Source organism: Trachypithecus francoisi, unplaced genomic scaffold (genome assembly GCF_009764315.1).
Source record: "Trachypithecus francoisi isolate TF-2019V2 unplaced genomic scaffold, Tfra_2.0 Lachesis_group3, whole genome shotgun sequence".
Lineage (NCBI taxonomy): Eukaryota > Metazoa > Chordata > Mammalia > Primates > Cercopithecidae > Trachypithecus > Trachypithecus francoisi.
The window spans coordinates 131253429-131270431 of NW_022681468.1; the positions used below are offsets into that span (position 1 = coordinate 131253429).

A 17003-nucleotide genomic window follows, 5' to 3' on the forward strand; every position below is an offset into this window, starting at 1 on the left:
TGTTTACCATTCCTAGGACACTTTAGGATATGTGGTTTTTAGATATGTAGTGATCATGGAGTAGAAGGATTGTTGAAACTGGATTTAGGAGATCTACCTAGGTTTCAAACCAAATACTTGAGCAGTTAACTTAGGTTTCCTTAAAACATGTTACTCTTTTTTTTTTTTTAATTCCTGTGCTTATTGCACAGTAAGTTCTAGTGAATACCTGTCAAACTGAAGTTCTCTTCTGGTACCATGGTATAGTGGAAAGAGCACAGGTTTGAGAATCACGTAAGGACTCAGATAATCTTTCTGGCATTTATCAATTCTGTGACTTCAAGCAACTTACCTTTCTTGGCCTTTCTTTATTTTCAACTCAGCTTTTTTTTTCTTCTTCTGATTATCTCTAATAAGAAAAGTTGAAATTTGGCATACTTGTCTACTATAGAGGACAGTGTATGCAGAAAAGGAAAGAGGATCTCAGAATTACGTTCTACTGAGTATATATTGTGCTAGATACTTTGGATTTTTGGGGTACTAAATCATATCATCTAAACATAGTATTTTTTCACTTTTCTCTGTTAGCTCTAATTCTGACTCATTATATTATTTAGAATTTCAAATGCTCATTTGTTTTCACTTTAAAAATATTTAATAGACATGATCTTCTAAGACCTTTTCTCCTCGTATTTTAGATGTGAGGATTAATGAAATGTTTCACAATGAATTGGCAACATGAAATCTTTTCTTGTGCTCTGGAACTAATTAATCAGACACTTTCACGAGTTTATAGACATTGACTTTAAGTGTATGTAGGGTAGAACATACCTTTATTTTATATCATCGTTGACAGTCATATGTCAATCTTTTGAATAGCATGCTCATAATGTGTGAGGAGTACCGCTAGGCTGTTGGTGCATTTGTGGGCATTAACAACATCAAGCAGTAAGATAATAAACATCCGCTTCTTTGCAAGTTACTTGTCTCATTTGCTTATGTGTATAGTTTACTTGCATACCAGGGTTTATCATGTTAGCGAAGTGCCCTTGCAGTTAGTAATACAGATTATCAGGATGCTGTGGTGTAAGAAGCTGTGAAAGAAGTGAGGGGTTAGTTTCACTACTTTCCTTTCCAGTGGTGCCTGGTGGCCTTTTGTCTTCTTTCTGTGGTACACTATGGCAGCTTCTCTCCTCATGCAGGGTAGAGTAAGAAGAACTTTAACAATTTAGAACTTCAGTGCATGGGTTATTGACTGCTGCTACTGATACCATGGAAACGATACTTTCTTTTCTGTGTTGACAACTATGTTTTGATTTTTCCAAATACATTTACTGTATTTGCTGAGTGCCTACTGTGTATCTGGACAGGAGAAAATGATAAACATCCTTTGGATTTATCAAAGAGTCATCTAATTCTTGAAACGTTTAAGAGCATTCATCAGTGAATCTGTTGACACCTTATTTCGGCATCTCCTTTTCTTTAATTAGGGATTGAGGGAAGTGGTAATTCATTTCCAGTTTCTTCTATAGTTGATGTGTTCTGATTTTCTGTATCTTTCATGTTAGGTTTGACATTGTAGAAAACCACCTCTTACCTTGACTTTTATTTTTCAAATTTATTGTTGTGTTTCCCCTTCTTTTAAAAATCATTGCCTGATAATTTTGTGGCTTTTTCTTTTTAATTTGTTTGGATTTATCAGGAGTTTGTATTTTTTTATTGCTAGTTTTTCAAGAGTCAAACACCTTCTCATTTTAAAATTAATTTCCACTGCATATTTTGCTATAATTTTATGCATCTTAAGTATTAAGTGTCTGGTATTCTTTATGAATGAAAGATTTAGAGCACTGTTTCCCAAATGCTTAACAGAACACTAGTCCCATTAGATGTGCTAGGGCTTCAATGGTCAAATGAATCTGGAAAACACTGCTCCATACTATAGACCTTTCTTGGAGATTCGTGAGAAGATTATGAGAAGTCCTGCAATAAATACATATTTTAGACTTCATTTTCCAACCTTACCTAACCCTAGAACCTTTTATCGTGAAAAGACTAAGTCGTAAATATCCTTAGATGTCATTTGGGAAAATATTGATTAATAGCTGTAGTTCTCAATCCTGGTTGTATACCAGAATCACCCTGGGGTTTGGACTAATTAAATCAGAATCTCTTGGGTTTAAGTATCTGGGTCTTTTAAAACTCTCCAGTTAATTCTGATGAAGAGCCAGGGTTAAGAACCACTCATCTAGAACGGGGGCTGGCAAACTATGGCCCATGGGCCAAATCCAGCCCATGCCTCTTTCTGTGTGGCTCAGAAGCTAAGAACAGTTTTTACATTTTTAAATGATTGAAAAAAAAATTTTAAATTATCAAAATAACAGTCTTTTAAAAATCATATGAAATTCAAATTTCTGTATTGTTAAATAACATTTTATTGGAACATGGCCACACCCATTTGTTTACACATTGTCTGTGGCTGCCTTGGCACTTTGAGTGGCTGCAACAGTGGCTGTATGACCCCACCAAACCTAAAATGTTTATCTGGGCTTTTATGGGAAATATTTGCCAACTCCTGATCGAGAGCGATGATCTCAAAATGTAGGCCTGAGAAGTAGCATCAGCATCCCCTGGGAACTTCATAGAAATGCAAATTCTCAGGTTCTATTCCAGACCCACTGAGTCAGTGGTTGAGGGTGCATGCTAATAGTTTGTCTGCCATTTTTTTTCGGTCTCTGCGATATGAGGACTCCTTTTTAAAAAGACTTGTAACAGAAATTTTCCATTTTGTCATCCTGATATGTTGAAAATAGAAGGTGGTTTTCACTTTGTGGAACAGGCCACATAGATAGCATAGCACTTATGAAACTTTAACAACAAAGATATAATATTATTGGAGGGTTTTTAGCATATAGTGAGGACACAGTATACATCTGCTAGATGAGTGAAGCAGATTTCTCAAATGTAATAATTTATATGGAAAAGAGTAAAAATTGTGCATATTAACTTTGAAACTGGAATGTTTTCGGGTTCCTGTTAGTGAGATTTTATCTTACTTGCCCAGGCTGAGCTTGAAGTAACCAAAAGTTTAGTAGCAAGTTGCTTTCTGCTTGGCAGATTGCTATTGCTGCTGCTGCTAGTGGTGGCGGTGGGAGTTTGGAGGATAGGAGGAGTATATGGTCAAAGTCCAGACTGCCCCTCTAGGGATGACATAATCAGTATCATGACAAGGAACTGTGGGCCCCACATGGTCTTGTGACCCATGGAAACTCAAGAATGCATTTGCTGAGAGTGAGCATTGTTCAACACTGGAGTATTCATTGAAAGGATTATATGGTTGACTTTCTGGAGGTCTTTAAGAACAGTGGATTACCTTATGTCTGAAGAGACTTGAGTACATGTGTTCCCTGTCCTCGCTCATGCACTTTTTTTAGATGATACTTGCTTTATCATTTTGTTACCATACAGGTTCTTTTTCTTTTTGTTTATATTTAGATTATCATATTAAATACTATTGTAATTAATACATAATAAATTAGACTATTTAATTTTGACTTTTTACTTTATTATTGGCTATGTTTAAGTGCCTGTATTAAACATCGTCTCTCTGTTTCTTATGTAGAATTATTTTCTGAGTTGAAAAACTTCTTGAGTTTTTGAAAAATGGTTGGATGTCTTCTCTTTGTCCCTAACGTTTTGCTTAACACCCTTGTCTCTGAGATATAAGACCCTGGCACTCAGTTTACATTCAGTAAGTGTTCATTGAATGAATGACAGCTCCCCTTTCATTCAGGCTAATAGGTGGGCAATTTGTGATCTTTTCTTTTGAGAGAAATGCATATTTTACATTTACTAGCCTAGTTAGTATTCCTTTCCCTGATTTTATAGTATGTTTAAAGGAGATAGCATGCAATTTAGCATTTAACTCATTCTCTTTTAAAAAGAAAAACTATCAAAGGTGGCCGTACTTACTAATATTTTCAGATGCACTGTTGTTTTGTTTAGTTTTTCTTGCTATCTTCTGTCTGTTGCCATATTCCATTTCCCCACACGCTAAATTCACAAAAGCTACTATCATTGCCACTAAAACATCTCTAGCATTGGGCTTGTGATACATAGTTACCTGAAAAAATTTAGAAGAAAGCCAGTAATACTGTGCTAGAAGGAACTGGAAGTTCTCAAGGGCTTGAGTGCCATATTTTATTATATATCTGTTGATCTGAACTGGGACTAGGTTCTTTTTACCTTTGTTTTCTACAGTTTTAACCTCTATTAAATCTGGGCTTTCTGTCTCCAGTCTGCCTCTCTTACTGCCATAGTGTATACTTGTATGGTGCTTTATTTAAATCTGTAGGCCAGGTACGGTAGCTTAATACCTTTAATCTTCGCACTTTGGGAGGTTGAAGAGGGAGAATTGCTGGAGACCAGCAGTTGAAGACCGACCTGGACAACCTAGCAAGACCCTGTGTACGCAAATAAATCAATAAATGAATTCGCAGGGTGTGGCAGCATGTACCTTGTAGTCCCAACTACTCAGGAGGATCACTACAGCCCAGGAGGGCAAGGCTGCAGTGAGCCATGATTATACCATTGCATTCCAGCCTGGGCGACAGAGCAAGACCCTGTCTTTTAAAAGAAAAAACAAAACAAAACAAAGAAGAGTGTGTAGGTACTAAAAAGACTATCATTAAATATATCCAAACCAGTTTTACTGTCCTATCTCTGTTGTAACGGCTTTGTCACATTATTTGTATGTGTAGGCAATCTAGAAATAATAAATGAGCTGTTAGATATGTTTCAAGGTCAGTATTTAAATACTGACTTACTTGTAATAAGTAGTTCAACAGGTGTTGTGTTTGTTGGCTCGGTACTGAGGTAATAGGATATAAGTCCAGGGAGCTCACAGGTCAGTTTGGGATAGAGAACACAGGCCAGAGAAACGTATCTTCAGTCTTTATGCTGTTTTCACAGAACTAGGAGAACCTATTAGGAAAAGCCTTTAAGGCGGTAACGCCAGAACTAAGTTCTTTTTTTATTTTTATTTTTGAAATGGAGTCTCACTCAGCCGCCTAGGCTGGAGTGCAGTGGCATAATCTCAGCTCACTGCAACCACCATCTCCCAGGTTCAAGCGGTTCTCCTGTCTCAGCCTCCCAGGTAGCTGGGATTACAGGCACCTGCCATCATGCTTGGCTAATTTTTGTATTTTAGTACAGATGGAGTTTCACTATGTTGGCCAGGCTGGTCTTGAATACCTGACCTCAGGTGATCCACCCGCCCCAGCTTCCCACAGTGCTAGGATTACAGACGTGAGCCACCATGCCTGGCCAAGCTAAGTTCTTAAGAATTAGTAGAAGTAGAGAGTACAGAAATATTTTATGGGGATAGAGCCTGTGAAAAAGTCACAGAAGTATGAATTTTGCAAAACAAACATTTTTTTCTACTTTTTTTCTTTTGAAAAGTTTGATTATTCTTTCTTTAATTGACAAAGTAATACTACATTCAAAAGTAGGCCTTTCCCCCCGGACCCCCAGTCTTTTCAGGATGGATTTCTTGTGTATTCTCTGAAACTGTCTATACTATTCTAAGGATATATACTTTTTAAAAAGGTGGAATCATATACACTTTGCTGTACTTTATCGTGTGCTCAAGTTTTTGCTTTTGCTGTTTTTCCTCTCTCCTACATAATGGTCTGTCTTGGAAATCTTTGGTGGGAAGCATTCAAAGAAGGGTTTGACACAAAAGAGTAACATGGTCAGTTCCATATTTTAGGTAGCCATAACACTGATGGCCATATTTTCATAAAAATGAAAGTAAAGCTGAAGGAAGGAAATATATTCAAGGTGATAATAACTTTAGGAATAGATCTGTATCTCCTTTACCCAACTTGCCTATCAACCTGAGAAAGCTAGTAGGAAAACTCTTAAGCTTTTGCACTCATGGATTGGCTCACATTAGAGATGTTGCTACTTCCCCAGCAGGTGTTTGGAAATGTACGGTTGTTGTCAGAGTAACTGAAGGGGCTCTACAGGCATTTGATGGATGGGGGCCAGAGATGCTAAACTGCATTACTCAAAATGGTCCCATACTGTTGTGACAGACTGAGAGTGGCCTTCTACCCTGTCTTACGATAAGTAGCAGGTCTGTTATTTGAGGATGAATAAAAACAAAAAACAATAGGAGTCTATGGAATATCTATATAGTAAAGGAATGGGAACATCATCCTAAAGACTAACAAGGAGAGCAGAACTCTGAACCTGATTTTTATAGAAAATAAAATAAAATTAAAAAAAAAAAATCTGGCAGTCTCAAGAAGTAGCTTTTAAAAAGTAGATTGTAAAGTTTTAATTTCCAAGGCAGATTCAGCCCTGTCAGCATGTTTTTTATAGTCTACACATTGTTTTAAGAAATTTCTCACAAGTTTGCCAGCACTTAAAAATAGATTTTAAATAAAAATTCCGATACATTGTTTCTCTTGAAAAATCAGATCTTTAAGCATTAAAGTTGAACTGCATTCCACCTTACCTGCCATGTAAGCTTTTTAGTTTGCAGTCCCTGCAGTAACAAGCAATGTGAGGGACAACCATGATACAGTTTTTACAGACTGAACAATAAACATGAAAATAAAGAGAAGGAAGGTGTTTGTGGGACTCTTCTGTACAGAAATCTAATCTGAGAATGTTTAAGACTGAGAAATGACACTCAAGTGTAAATAATTCCAAGTTTGATTTTAAAATTGAATATATAAGTAATGTGTGTGTGTGCGTGTATATGTATGTATGTATATATCTCTTTCCCTTTTTTGTTCCCTCTCCTTTTGTTGAAGCAGTTAATTCCTAAAGCCATTAGGTGAGCCCAAGCAAGGTAGGCATCCACGCCAAACTTGGGGAGCTGCAGTGGCACAGAGCAGAGTGTTAGAACCTGACCAGTTTCGGAAGGTGTGGGATGGGGAAGGACTACCAGTATGGGGTTTCAGAGCCCAAGTAGAGTGAGAAGTGCACCCCTGTGGAGGAATGACTGGCATGGGATGTCAAGAGTGCAAGTAGGATGAGGAAGGTGTCTACATAGGAGGGGTAGGACTAAAAGAAACCAGGGCTTTTTGGAGAAATGGCAGATTCCAAGGCTGGGGTAGGGAAAGAACAAGATAAATCTGGAACTTCTTATTGGGCCAGAAAGTAAGAAAGGGCTCAAAGAATGATGAGGACATGTTCAAAAAACACAATAATGTCAGTAACTGATTATATGTGTATAAAATAGGAAACCATGAGGGAATAAATAAATGAATACATTGAAAGTTTGAAGAAGAACAGGGTATTTACATACTTCCAAATTACGTCCCTACAAAATATTCATTGTCTACAAAAGGGAAACAAGAATCATGGTAAAATTTGGCAGATAACACCTTAATCCAGTGATGAAGTTAACAGCAGTAATGAAATAAAAATCACGTACTACCTGAATAGGATGCAGTGAGAACACAGCATCTGTGATATTCTTACCAAAGATGTGTGACCTGTATTTGATCACAAAGAAACACCAGAGAAACCCAAATTGAAGGACATTCCCATACAAAATAACTGCCCTGTAATCTTCAAAAGTATCAAGGTCATAAAAAACAAGGAAAGACTGGAATATTTCCAAATCAAAGGAGAGTAAAGAAACATGGTGGCTAAATATAGCACACGATTCTGAACTGGATGGTATTGGGACAAATGGCAAAACCTGAATGGGGTCTGAGGATTAAATGTTAGTAATATATCAGCCCTGATTTCCTGATTTTGGTGATCGTCTTGTTATCTAGGAAACCACCCTTATGTTGTAGAAATTATATGCTAAAATGTTCAGGAGTAACAGCATGGTGCTAGCAACTTACTCTGAGGTGCTTCCAGATTTTTAAAAGGTTTTTTTTTGTTTTTGTTTGTTTGTGTGTTTGAGGTGGAGTCTCATTCTGTGGCCCAGGCTGGAGTGCAGTGGCGCAATCTTGGCTCACTGCAACCTCTGCCTTCCGGGTTCAAGCGATTCTCCCCACTCAGCCTCCTAAGTAGCTGGGATTACAGGCACCTGCCATCATGCCTGGCTAATTTTTGTATTTTTAGTAGAGACCAGGTTTCACCGTGTTGGCCCGGCTGGTCTCGAACTCCTGACCTTAGGTGATCCACCCGCCCCAGCCTCCCAAAGTGCTGGGAGCCACCATGCCCGGCCTCAGGTTTTTAAAAGGTTTTTGAATTGTACTTGCAGCTTTTCTTTAAGTTTGAGTTCAAAATAAAAGAAATTTTTATAAAGTAGGAAAGGCTTTACGTACATACAGAAAAAGTGGCTTGGGATATTTTGCCACAACATGCCTTTTAATTTTAGCATTTCTCTCATTAATGCTAAAATTAGCATTAGTATTACTTTAATTACATAAAGACTGCTGGAAAAAGTAAACAGTGTAGAAGTGGTACTCAGTTTAAGTTCCTAAGTCATAGAAAATCTTAAGTGGGAGTTTTGCTAGAAACAATCAGTAGTAACTATGTATGTGTTACAATGATCTGTGTTAAGTAAAGGTTCAGTTTTAAAGTTGTAAATATTTTGTATGATGTTTATTAGTACATGTGGTCTTAAAACAAAGTTTGAATATTTGGAATTGCAAAATATAATTTGAGACTAGACACATTAATTTTCCTATAAATTTATCAATAATTTTTGAAGGTTTTTCTGTTTGGCTAATTGATTTATTTAATATAGTTCAGTTTAAAAGTGAAGTTTTGGTTTCTTCTAAGACTGGATGAACTTTGCCTGCTGCTAAAATATATGTCTTCTTCCACTTTACTTTTCTTTCCTTTTTTTTTTTTTGAGACGGAGTCTCGCTCTGTCGCCCAGGCTGGAGTGCAGTGGCCGGATCTCAGCTCACTGCAAGCTCCGCCTCCCGGGTTTATGCCATTCTCCTGTCTCAGCCTCCCGAGTAGCTGGGACTACAGGCGCCGGCCACCTCGCCCGGCTAGTTTTTTGTATTTTTTTTTTAGTAGAGACGGGGTTTCACCATGTTAGCCAGGATGGTCTCAATCTCCTGACCTCGTGATCCGCCCGTCTCGGCCTCCCAAAGTGCTGGGATTACAGGCTTGAGCCACCGCGCCCGGCCTTTTCTTCCACTTTTCATATTTAAAATTAAAGATAGTTAATCTATAAACTAATGAATAAAATAAAGATATTATGTATAATGTAATGAAAACGAATGTATATAAAAAGTGATTTCATAACTAGTCCGAGTCTCAGATTCCAAATGAAATAGAAGAGGAAAAAGGTGTCTCAAAAGAGAGAGAATTCCAGTCTTAACTTTGATAATTAGAAAGCAATATAGGTTAAAGAGTAATTTTAAAATCTATTCACTAGTAGAATTTAAAGCAAGTTACATGCTTTCTAAGCCATGGAAAGTATAAACGCAAACAAAACATAGTCTATAAGAGTAAGAGGAGATCCTTTTGTAGTTCGTAAGTGTGATGATTGGGTTTGCACACTCTTATGTAAGATATGCCTCCCTCAGACCTTGTTAGGGCATTGTCACATTACCCATTTGAGGGAGAAAAAAGAGTAAGGGGAAAACACAAAGGAAATATAAACCAGAAAATATTTAATAACATGGGAAAATACAATATAACTATATGCAAGATGACCCCAGTTTTGTATTTGTGTTCATGTGTATGACAAATGTCGTTATATGTAGAAAAGAGACTGAAAAAAATCAGATTGAGCAGTTTCCTCTATGAGATGAAATTATGGGTGATTTCCATTTTCTCCTTTAAACTTTTTTTTATATTTAAACAATATACATGTGCAAATATCTAACATATGTATACAACTCCTAAACAAATGTTCTTTAAAAATTACAATATACTGTGTTCTATTCTATCTTTTATATACTGTAAAAGGTATTCTAAAATATTTTGTAGATTTTTTTTTTTCAGTGGAAAAATCTGTTTATTTCTAGGCTCATTGGTGGGCAGTGTTACTTATGGGAATTGCTCTGATCATGCTAATGGCTGGATTTATTAAGATATGCAGTGTTCACACTCCAAGTAGTAATCCAAAGTTGCCTCCTCCTAAACCACTTCCAGGTAAGAATATTTGAGCAAGATACATGTTTATGTAACTCAGAATTGTTTAGCAGGTAGAGTTGAATTATAAATGAGTCTTTAGTAACTAATGTTATAGTACTTTCTCCTTAAGAATGGGATTATTGGATGAATGATTTAGTTGATATTTGTGTGCTTTTTGTCAATCCAGTCTGGGCAGTGACTGCTAAGTTAATGCTGATTTATCTGAATGTCTGAATATTTAGAACTAGAAATTTTAAATTTTGCTTGGTATTTGTTTTCTTGGTTATATATATACATATATATATTCTAACATCTTGTCGTGATTATGGTAAACTACTTTAAAATTATTGATCTTTCTATTCTAATAGTTGTGCTTCTCATATTGTTGTCCTTCCTTCCCTTCCATCTTCCCTTCCTCCCGCCTTCACTTCCTTCTTTTTCTTTCTTTCACTATGTTGCCCAGGGTGGACTTAATCCAGAACTCAAGCAGTCCTCCCCACCTGAGCCTCCTAAGTAGCTGGGACTACGGGCACGTGCACTGCGCCCAGCTCTCTTACTGTTTTAACTGTTTGTGCTCTTGAAATATTTTCTGGCACGTAAGCTTATTTTCCCCCAGGGTGATGCTTATGGGGAAATACAGATCCCAGTCTGTGGGAAAGTCTTAGAGTAGAGGATTCATTCACCAAATAAGCATAGTCAAGTATTCTCCATTTCTGAAAACAACTCTTTAGTTCTGATCTCCACCTTTTTCCTCTCAGGGAGACATAGCATGAGGAAGGACCCTCTTTAGATGAGCTGTGGGCATTGGAAGGAGAAAAGGATAGGAAATAAACCTTTCGTATTGTTTAGTCCCCTCGGTTTATCCCTCCCCCTCTCCAAGGTATTCGTAGCTATTCTCTACAGGTGTGGGGACAGACATTGTCTCAGGGCAGCGGCAGGGGAGAACCAGAGCTAAATGACAGCAGTTCCCTCTCCTGCTGCTCTCAGACTTCTTATAAAGTGTCTTGCCTCAGGCAAATCCACTACCTTACACAAAGTAGTTCAAAACTAGATTTCTTATGCTTTTTCCCTGTTTTCCCTCAATTGTTCACCTGCATTTACCTGTCTGGGGCAAGATGGCCAATAGTCATGCTAGGACAGTATCTTAGTGAGAATTAGAGAAAATTTGATTTTTATGTCATTGCTTTTCTTTTTTTTTTTTTTTTTTTTTTTTTTGAGACGGAGTCTCGCACTGTCGCCCAGGCTGGAGTGCAGTGGCCGGATCTCAGCTCACTGCAAGCTCCGCCTCCCGGGTTTACGCCATTCTCCTGCCTCAGCCTCCCGAGTAGCTGGGACTACAGGCGCCCGCCACCTCGCCCGGCTAGTTTTTGTATTTTTAGTAGAGACGGGGTTTCACCATGTTAGCCAGGATGGTCTCGATCTCCTGACCTCGTGATCCGCCCGTCTCGGCCTCCCAAAGTGCTGGGATTACAGGCTTGAGCCACCGCGCCCGGCCATGTCATTGCTTTTCTTAAATTCACAGTGTTAGTTAGCACTCTGGAACTTACGTTAGTATTTAAGGAAGTTCAAAGGGCCACATGACACTTTTTAGATACTGTTACCAATTGTTGTCTCATTCAGTGAAACATTTTATGTGTATATTAATTTCATTTTAAATAAATAGCACCTTTAAAAGCTTAGAAAACTAGCTGTCATTTATTGAACCCTCACAAAAAGTGTTAAACATTTTTATATGAATTATATAATCTTTACAACATACATTAATTATCATCCCTGTTTTACAGTGTAGGCATCTGAGTCTCAGGTTAAGGCGTTTGCTCAAAGACAGTAATTCCCTCATATGGATTCCATCCACAGAATCTGTGATATTAATCTAGATTAATCTAATACTTGTGGCTGTTGAGCACTGAAATGTAGCTAGTTTCCATTGAAATGTGCTGTTTTAATTAAAATACGTGCCAGAGTTTGAAGATTTAGTATAAAAAATGAAATATTTTGTTAGTAATTTTTTATATTGATTACATACTGAAATAACACTTTGGCTATATTAATTTAAATAAAATAAAAAATATTAAAATTATTTCACCTTTTAAACCTTTTTTATTACGGCTATCAGAAGATTTTAAATTACATTGGTGGCCCATATTATTGGACAGCACTGAACTAAAACCTTTCTTATTGAAACAGCAGCTTTGCTTTTAAAGACTGAAAAGCTCATGATTGATAAATCTGTTTTGCTTTTGTTTGTGGCTCACAGGCACTTTAAAGAGGAGGAGACCTCCACAGCCCGTTCAGCAACCCCAGCGTCAGCGGCCCCGAGAGAGTTACCAAATGGGACACATGAGACGCTAACTGCAGCTTTTGCCTTGGTTCTTCCTAGTGCCTACAATGGGAAAACTTCACTCCAAAGAGAAACCTATTAAGTCATCATCTCCAAACTAAACCCTCACAAGTAACAGTTGAAGAAAAAATGGCAAGAGATCATGTCCTCAGACCAGGTGGAATTACTTAAATTTTAAAGCCTGAAAATTCCAATTTGGGGGTGGGAGGTGGAAAAGGAACCCAATTTTCTTATGAACAGATATTTTTAACTTAATGGCACAAAGTCTTAGAATATTATTATGTGCCCCGTGTTCCCTGTTCTTCGTTGCTGCATTTTCTTCACTTGCAGGCAAACTTGGCTCTCAATAAACTTTTACCACAAATTGAAATACATATATTTTTTTCAACTGCCAATCAAGGCTAGGAGGCTCGACCACCTCAACATTGGAGACATCACTTGCCAATGTACATACCTTGTTATATGCAGACATGTATTTCTTATGTACACTGTACTTCTGTGTGCAATTGTAAACAGAAATTGCAATATGGATGTTTCTTTGTATTATAAAATTTTTCCACTCTTAATGAAAAATTACTGTTTAATTGACATACTCAGGATAACAGAGAATGGTGGTATTCAGTGGTCCAGGATTCTGTAATGCTTTACACAGGCAGTTTTGAAATGAAAATCAATTTACCTTTTTCTTATGATGGAGTTGGTTTTGATACTCATTTTTTTCTTTATCACATGGCTGCTACGGGCACAAGTGACTATGCTGAAGAACACAGTTGAGTGTTGTGCAAACTGGACATAAATAGCAGCATATACTACTTCAGAGTTCATGATGTAGATGTCTGGTTTCTGCTTACGTCTTTTAAACTTTCTAATTCAATTCCATTTTTCAATTGATAGGTGAAATTTTATTCATGCTTTGATAGAAATTATGTCAATGAAATGATTCTTTTTATTTGTAGCCTACTTATTTGTGTTTTTCATATATCTGAAATATGCTAATTATGTTTTCTGTCTGATACAGAGAAGAAAAGCTGTGTCTTTATCAAAATATTTGAACAGTTTTTTCAGCATATCATCACTGATCATTGGTAACCACTAAAGATGAGTAATTTGCTTAAGTAGTAGTTAAAATTGTAGATAGGCCTTCTGACATTTTTTTTCCTAAAATTTTTTAACAGCATTGAAGGTGAAACAGCACAATGTCCCATTCCAAATTTATTTTTGAAACAGATAAACAGATGTAAATAATTGGCATTTTAAAGAAAGAGAAAGCAAAAACATTTAACGTATTAACAGGCTTATTGCTATGCAGGAAATAGAAGGGGCATTACAAAAACTGAAGCTTGTGACATATTTATTGCTTCTGTTTTCCAACCACATCACTTCAATTAGAAGTAAAGCTATGATTTTCCTGACTTTACATAGGAGGCAAATTTAGAGAAAGTTGTAAAGATTTCTATGTTTTGGGTTTTTTTTTTTTTTTCCTTTTTTTTTTAAGAGTATAAGGTTTACACAATCATTCTCATAATGTGACGCAAGCCAGCAAGGCCAAAAATGCTAGAGAAAATAATGGGATCTCTTCCTTGTAAACTTGTACAGTATGTGGTGACTTTTTCAAAATACAGCTTTTTGTACATGATTTAGAGACAAATTTTGTACATGAAACCCCAGATAGACTATAAATAATTCTAAAAACAAGTAGGTAGATATGTATGTAATTGCTTTTAAATCATTTAAATGCCTTTGTTTTTGGACTGTGCAAAGGTTGGAAGTGGGTTTGCATTTCTAAAATGGTGACTTTTATTCTGCAAGAGTTCTTAGTAACTTCTTGAGTGGTAGACTTTGGAACATGTAAATTTTTTGCTTGTAATGTTATCCTGTGGTAGGGTTTTGGCAGGTACACACACTGCCCTATTTTATTTTGAGTCTAAGTTAAATGTTTTCTGAAAAGAGAAACATGCACTGAACTCTTTCCACTGCGAAACAAGATGTGGTAAAATAAAAGGATCAAGAAAAATGAGATCTAATACTACTGTCAGTTTTAATGTCCACTGTGTTTTATACAGTATCTTTTTTTGTTCACTTTGGAAATTTTTACTAAAAATTGCAAAAAATAAAGTATTGTGCAAAGATGTAAGGTTTTTTGAAACTTGAAATGCATTAATAAATAGACTTGATTAAATCAACTTGAAGGTTCTATACTCTTTGAACTTGTGAGAACGATCACAAGAAACTTCCCACAAGGCAGGTTTTCTTACAGTTGTCTCTTCCTGCAAGAGTATAGATTATCTTTATTCTTAACACCCAACTAATCTCAACTGCATTACGTTGTTTCTAATCAATATTCAGTGCTTGTCTTGGTGGAAGAGGTGAGTCATTTTGAAAACTTATGGTCTTGTTTATATGTGTTTTTCAAAGTTTTTAATGCTAAGTACCTCATTTATTTTAAAAAGCCTAATTTAATGATAAGTCTATTTAAAATTTTGAGCCAACATTTTTCTGTTCATAGCAAATGTGGAGAGAATTGACATTTCAGTGTTATCTAGAAAAGGAATTGTAAGCCCAGAATAGTTCCCTGCATGGGGTAATCTGCTTCAAATTCTTTTTTCAGTCAAGGTTAGCTGTACTTGTTAAATGAGTAAATATGTAATACTTTGTGAATCACTTTGTTAATTTAGGAGTATCAAATGTATATTATGTTTAGTTATTTATGAAACTCAATCTTGATTGATTTGGGTAATTATAAATTAGTTATTTTTACTTATAATCGAATGCTTAAATTCTGTTTACAGTCCGTTCTCTCTGCCTTCCTCTCTCCCTCCCCTTCTCCCTCCCCAGTTTTATAAATTCAGACACCAATTCACAAACAAAATCAGAAATAAGATAAATTTATTAACTGCTTCTGGATTTAGCATTCCCTGTAGTGTCAGGCAATGTCATGTGGTTTGGGGAAGCATTTATTTAAGTAAATGACAACTTTCTCTGATCAGTCTTGTTTTGTGAGGTGTCTTCAACACTTTGTGCTTTGGGTACTTCGTTTTTGTCACAGTCTTAGAATAGTGAAATCTGATTTGTCCAAGCTGAGCAAACTACTCGACCCTAAGTCCTTGTATTTGTCCCTGTAGTAAGACCTAATTATTATTATTTCTCAAAGATGGGATTGGTGTCCTTGGCAGCTGTGAAATTTCAGGGGCTTGTGCATGAGAATATTTTCCTATGAAGTATTTCTAATTGAAAGTATCAGAGTGTCAAGCATTACAAACCTGGACAGTTCACCTTCAGGAGTACCAGAAGAGATATTCATTATCCATATTTAAAGGGTCAAAGTCTCCCAAAACCAGGGTGCAAGCGAGATGTAGTTTTAAAGCAGCTGCCAGGGACAGTTCATCTTTAGAGAAGTCACTAAAGTTCTAAGAAATTTTAGTTTCCCCAAAACCACTTTGAACTTCTTAGAAACTAGAAAGATGATTGGTTTGCCCCGCAGAAGACAACTTCAGTTTCAGCATCTCTCATGTTATGTTCTTGATTAAAAACAACTTCCATTTGATATACTTTTCCCTTTATTACCTGTTTAGTTTTTTCCCTATTGTTTCTGTATTCAACTCTTTATATGATTAGGATGCAAAATTAGCCCTTTGTTTTATGTTGCTATATTGTTTGTGTGTCTTAGATATATACATACATGTACTATTTTCAGTAGAAATTCATGTATTTTATAACTGATAAGCTCTTCAGAGCATCTCTTGTCCTATAGAAAGCAACAGGATGCTAGGTAAAACGGAGCGTTGAGCAAAATACTGATTAGTTTTTGCTTTTTCCTGAAATCTACACTAAAGTGATAGGGTGTGGGGGTAATTCAACAGGGACAAGGTGAATTGAACAAGAACAAAATTTTGGAAACTTGGAAGCAGATGAAGGAGTACTATGGATTTGGGAGACCCAGGGAAGTCAAATCCTAAACCAGCAGTGGGAACACAAGAGAATGGTATAGTTTGCACTTGTTAAGATTTGGGTACCTGGCAGGGCTGGGCATGGTGGCTCACACCTGTAATCCCAGCACTTTGGGAGGCCGAGGCGAGTGGATCACTTGAGGTCAGGAGTTCGAGACCAGCCTGGCCAACATGGTGAAACCCCGTCTCTACTAAAAATACAGCTGGGCGTGGTGGCACATCCCTGTAATCCCAACTACTCAGGAGGCAGAGGCAGGAAATTTCTGAACCCAGGAGGCAGAGGCTGCAGTGAGCCACGATTGCGCCATTGCACTCCAGCCTGGGTGACAGAGCAAGACTGTCTCCGAAAAAAAAAAAAAAAAAAAAAAATTGGGTATCTGGCCTTCGTGACTTTTTTCCATGTGTGTGACAAAAACATAATATGCACACTTTTGTAACCCACCTTTCTTATTTAACAGTACATTGATATTGTATATCACATTAATTACTGTAAATATTTATATGGATGTATTGTATGTTTTTAATTAACCAATTTCCCATTGTTTGGACGTTTAGGTTCCACATTATTTATTATTTTAAACACTTCTAAAGAATTTTAAATGATTCTTAGGAAAATCCTCAGCCTAATAATAAAATTAATTCCTAAAAGTGGAATTGTTGGGGTA

The 17003-nt window shown here is 36.7% G+C and overlaps 1 protein-coding gene and 1 non-coding gene across 3 annotated transcripts in view; both read left to right on the plus strand.

The window, feature by feature from the left end:
* The window catches only part of ADAM10 (ADAM metallopeptidase domain 10), a 158318-nt gene extending 143744 nt beyond the window's left edge, over nt 1-14574 (plus strand). For both annotated transcript variants that reach the window (XM_033189966.1, XM_033189967.1), the window contains exons 15-16: nt 9942-10068; nt 12308-14574. In XM_033189966.1, the coding sequence (XP_033045857.1) occupies nt 9942-10068; nt 12308-12402 (222 nt within the window). In that variant the 3' untranslated portion in view covers nt 12403-14574. The remainder of the gene's footprint in view (nt 1-9941; nt 10069-12307) is intronic.
* On the plus strand, nt 9430-9533 carry LOC117071931. Its single transcript, XR_004432652.1, has one exon. It is a non-coding gene; the product is annotated as a small nucleolar RNA U13 (small nucleolar RNA).
* Nucleotides 14575-17003: the final 2429 nt, after the last annotated feature.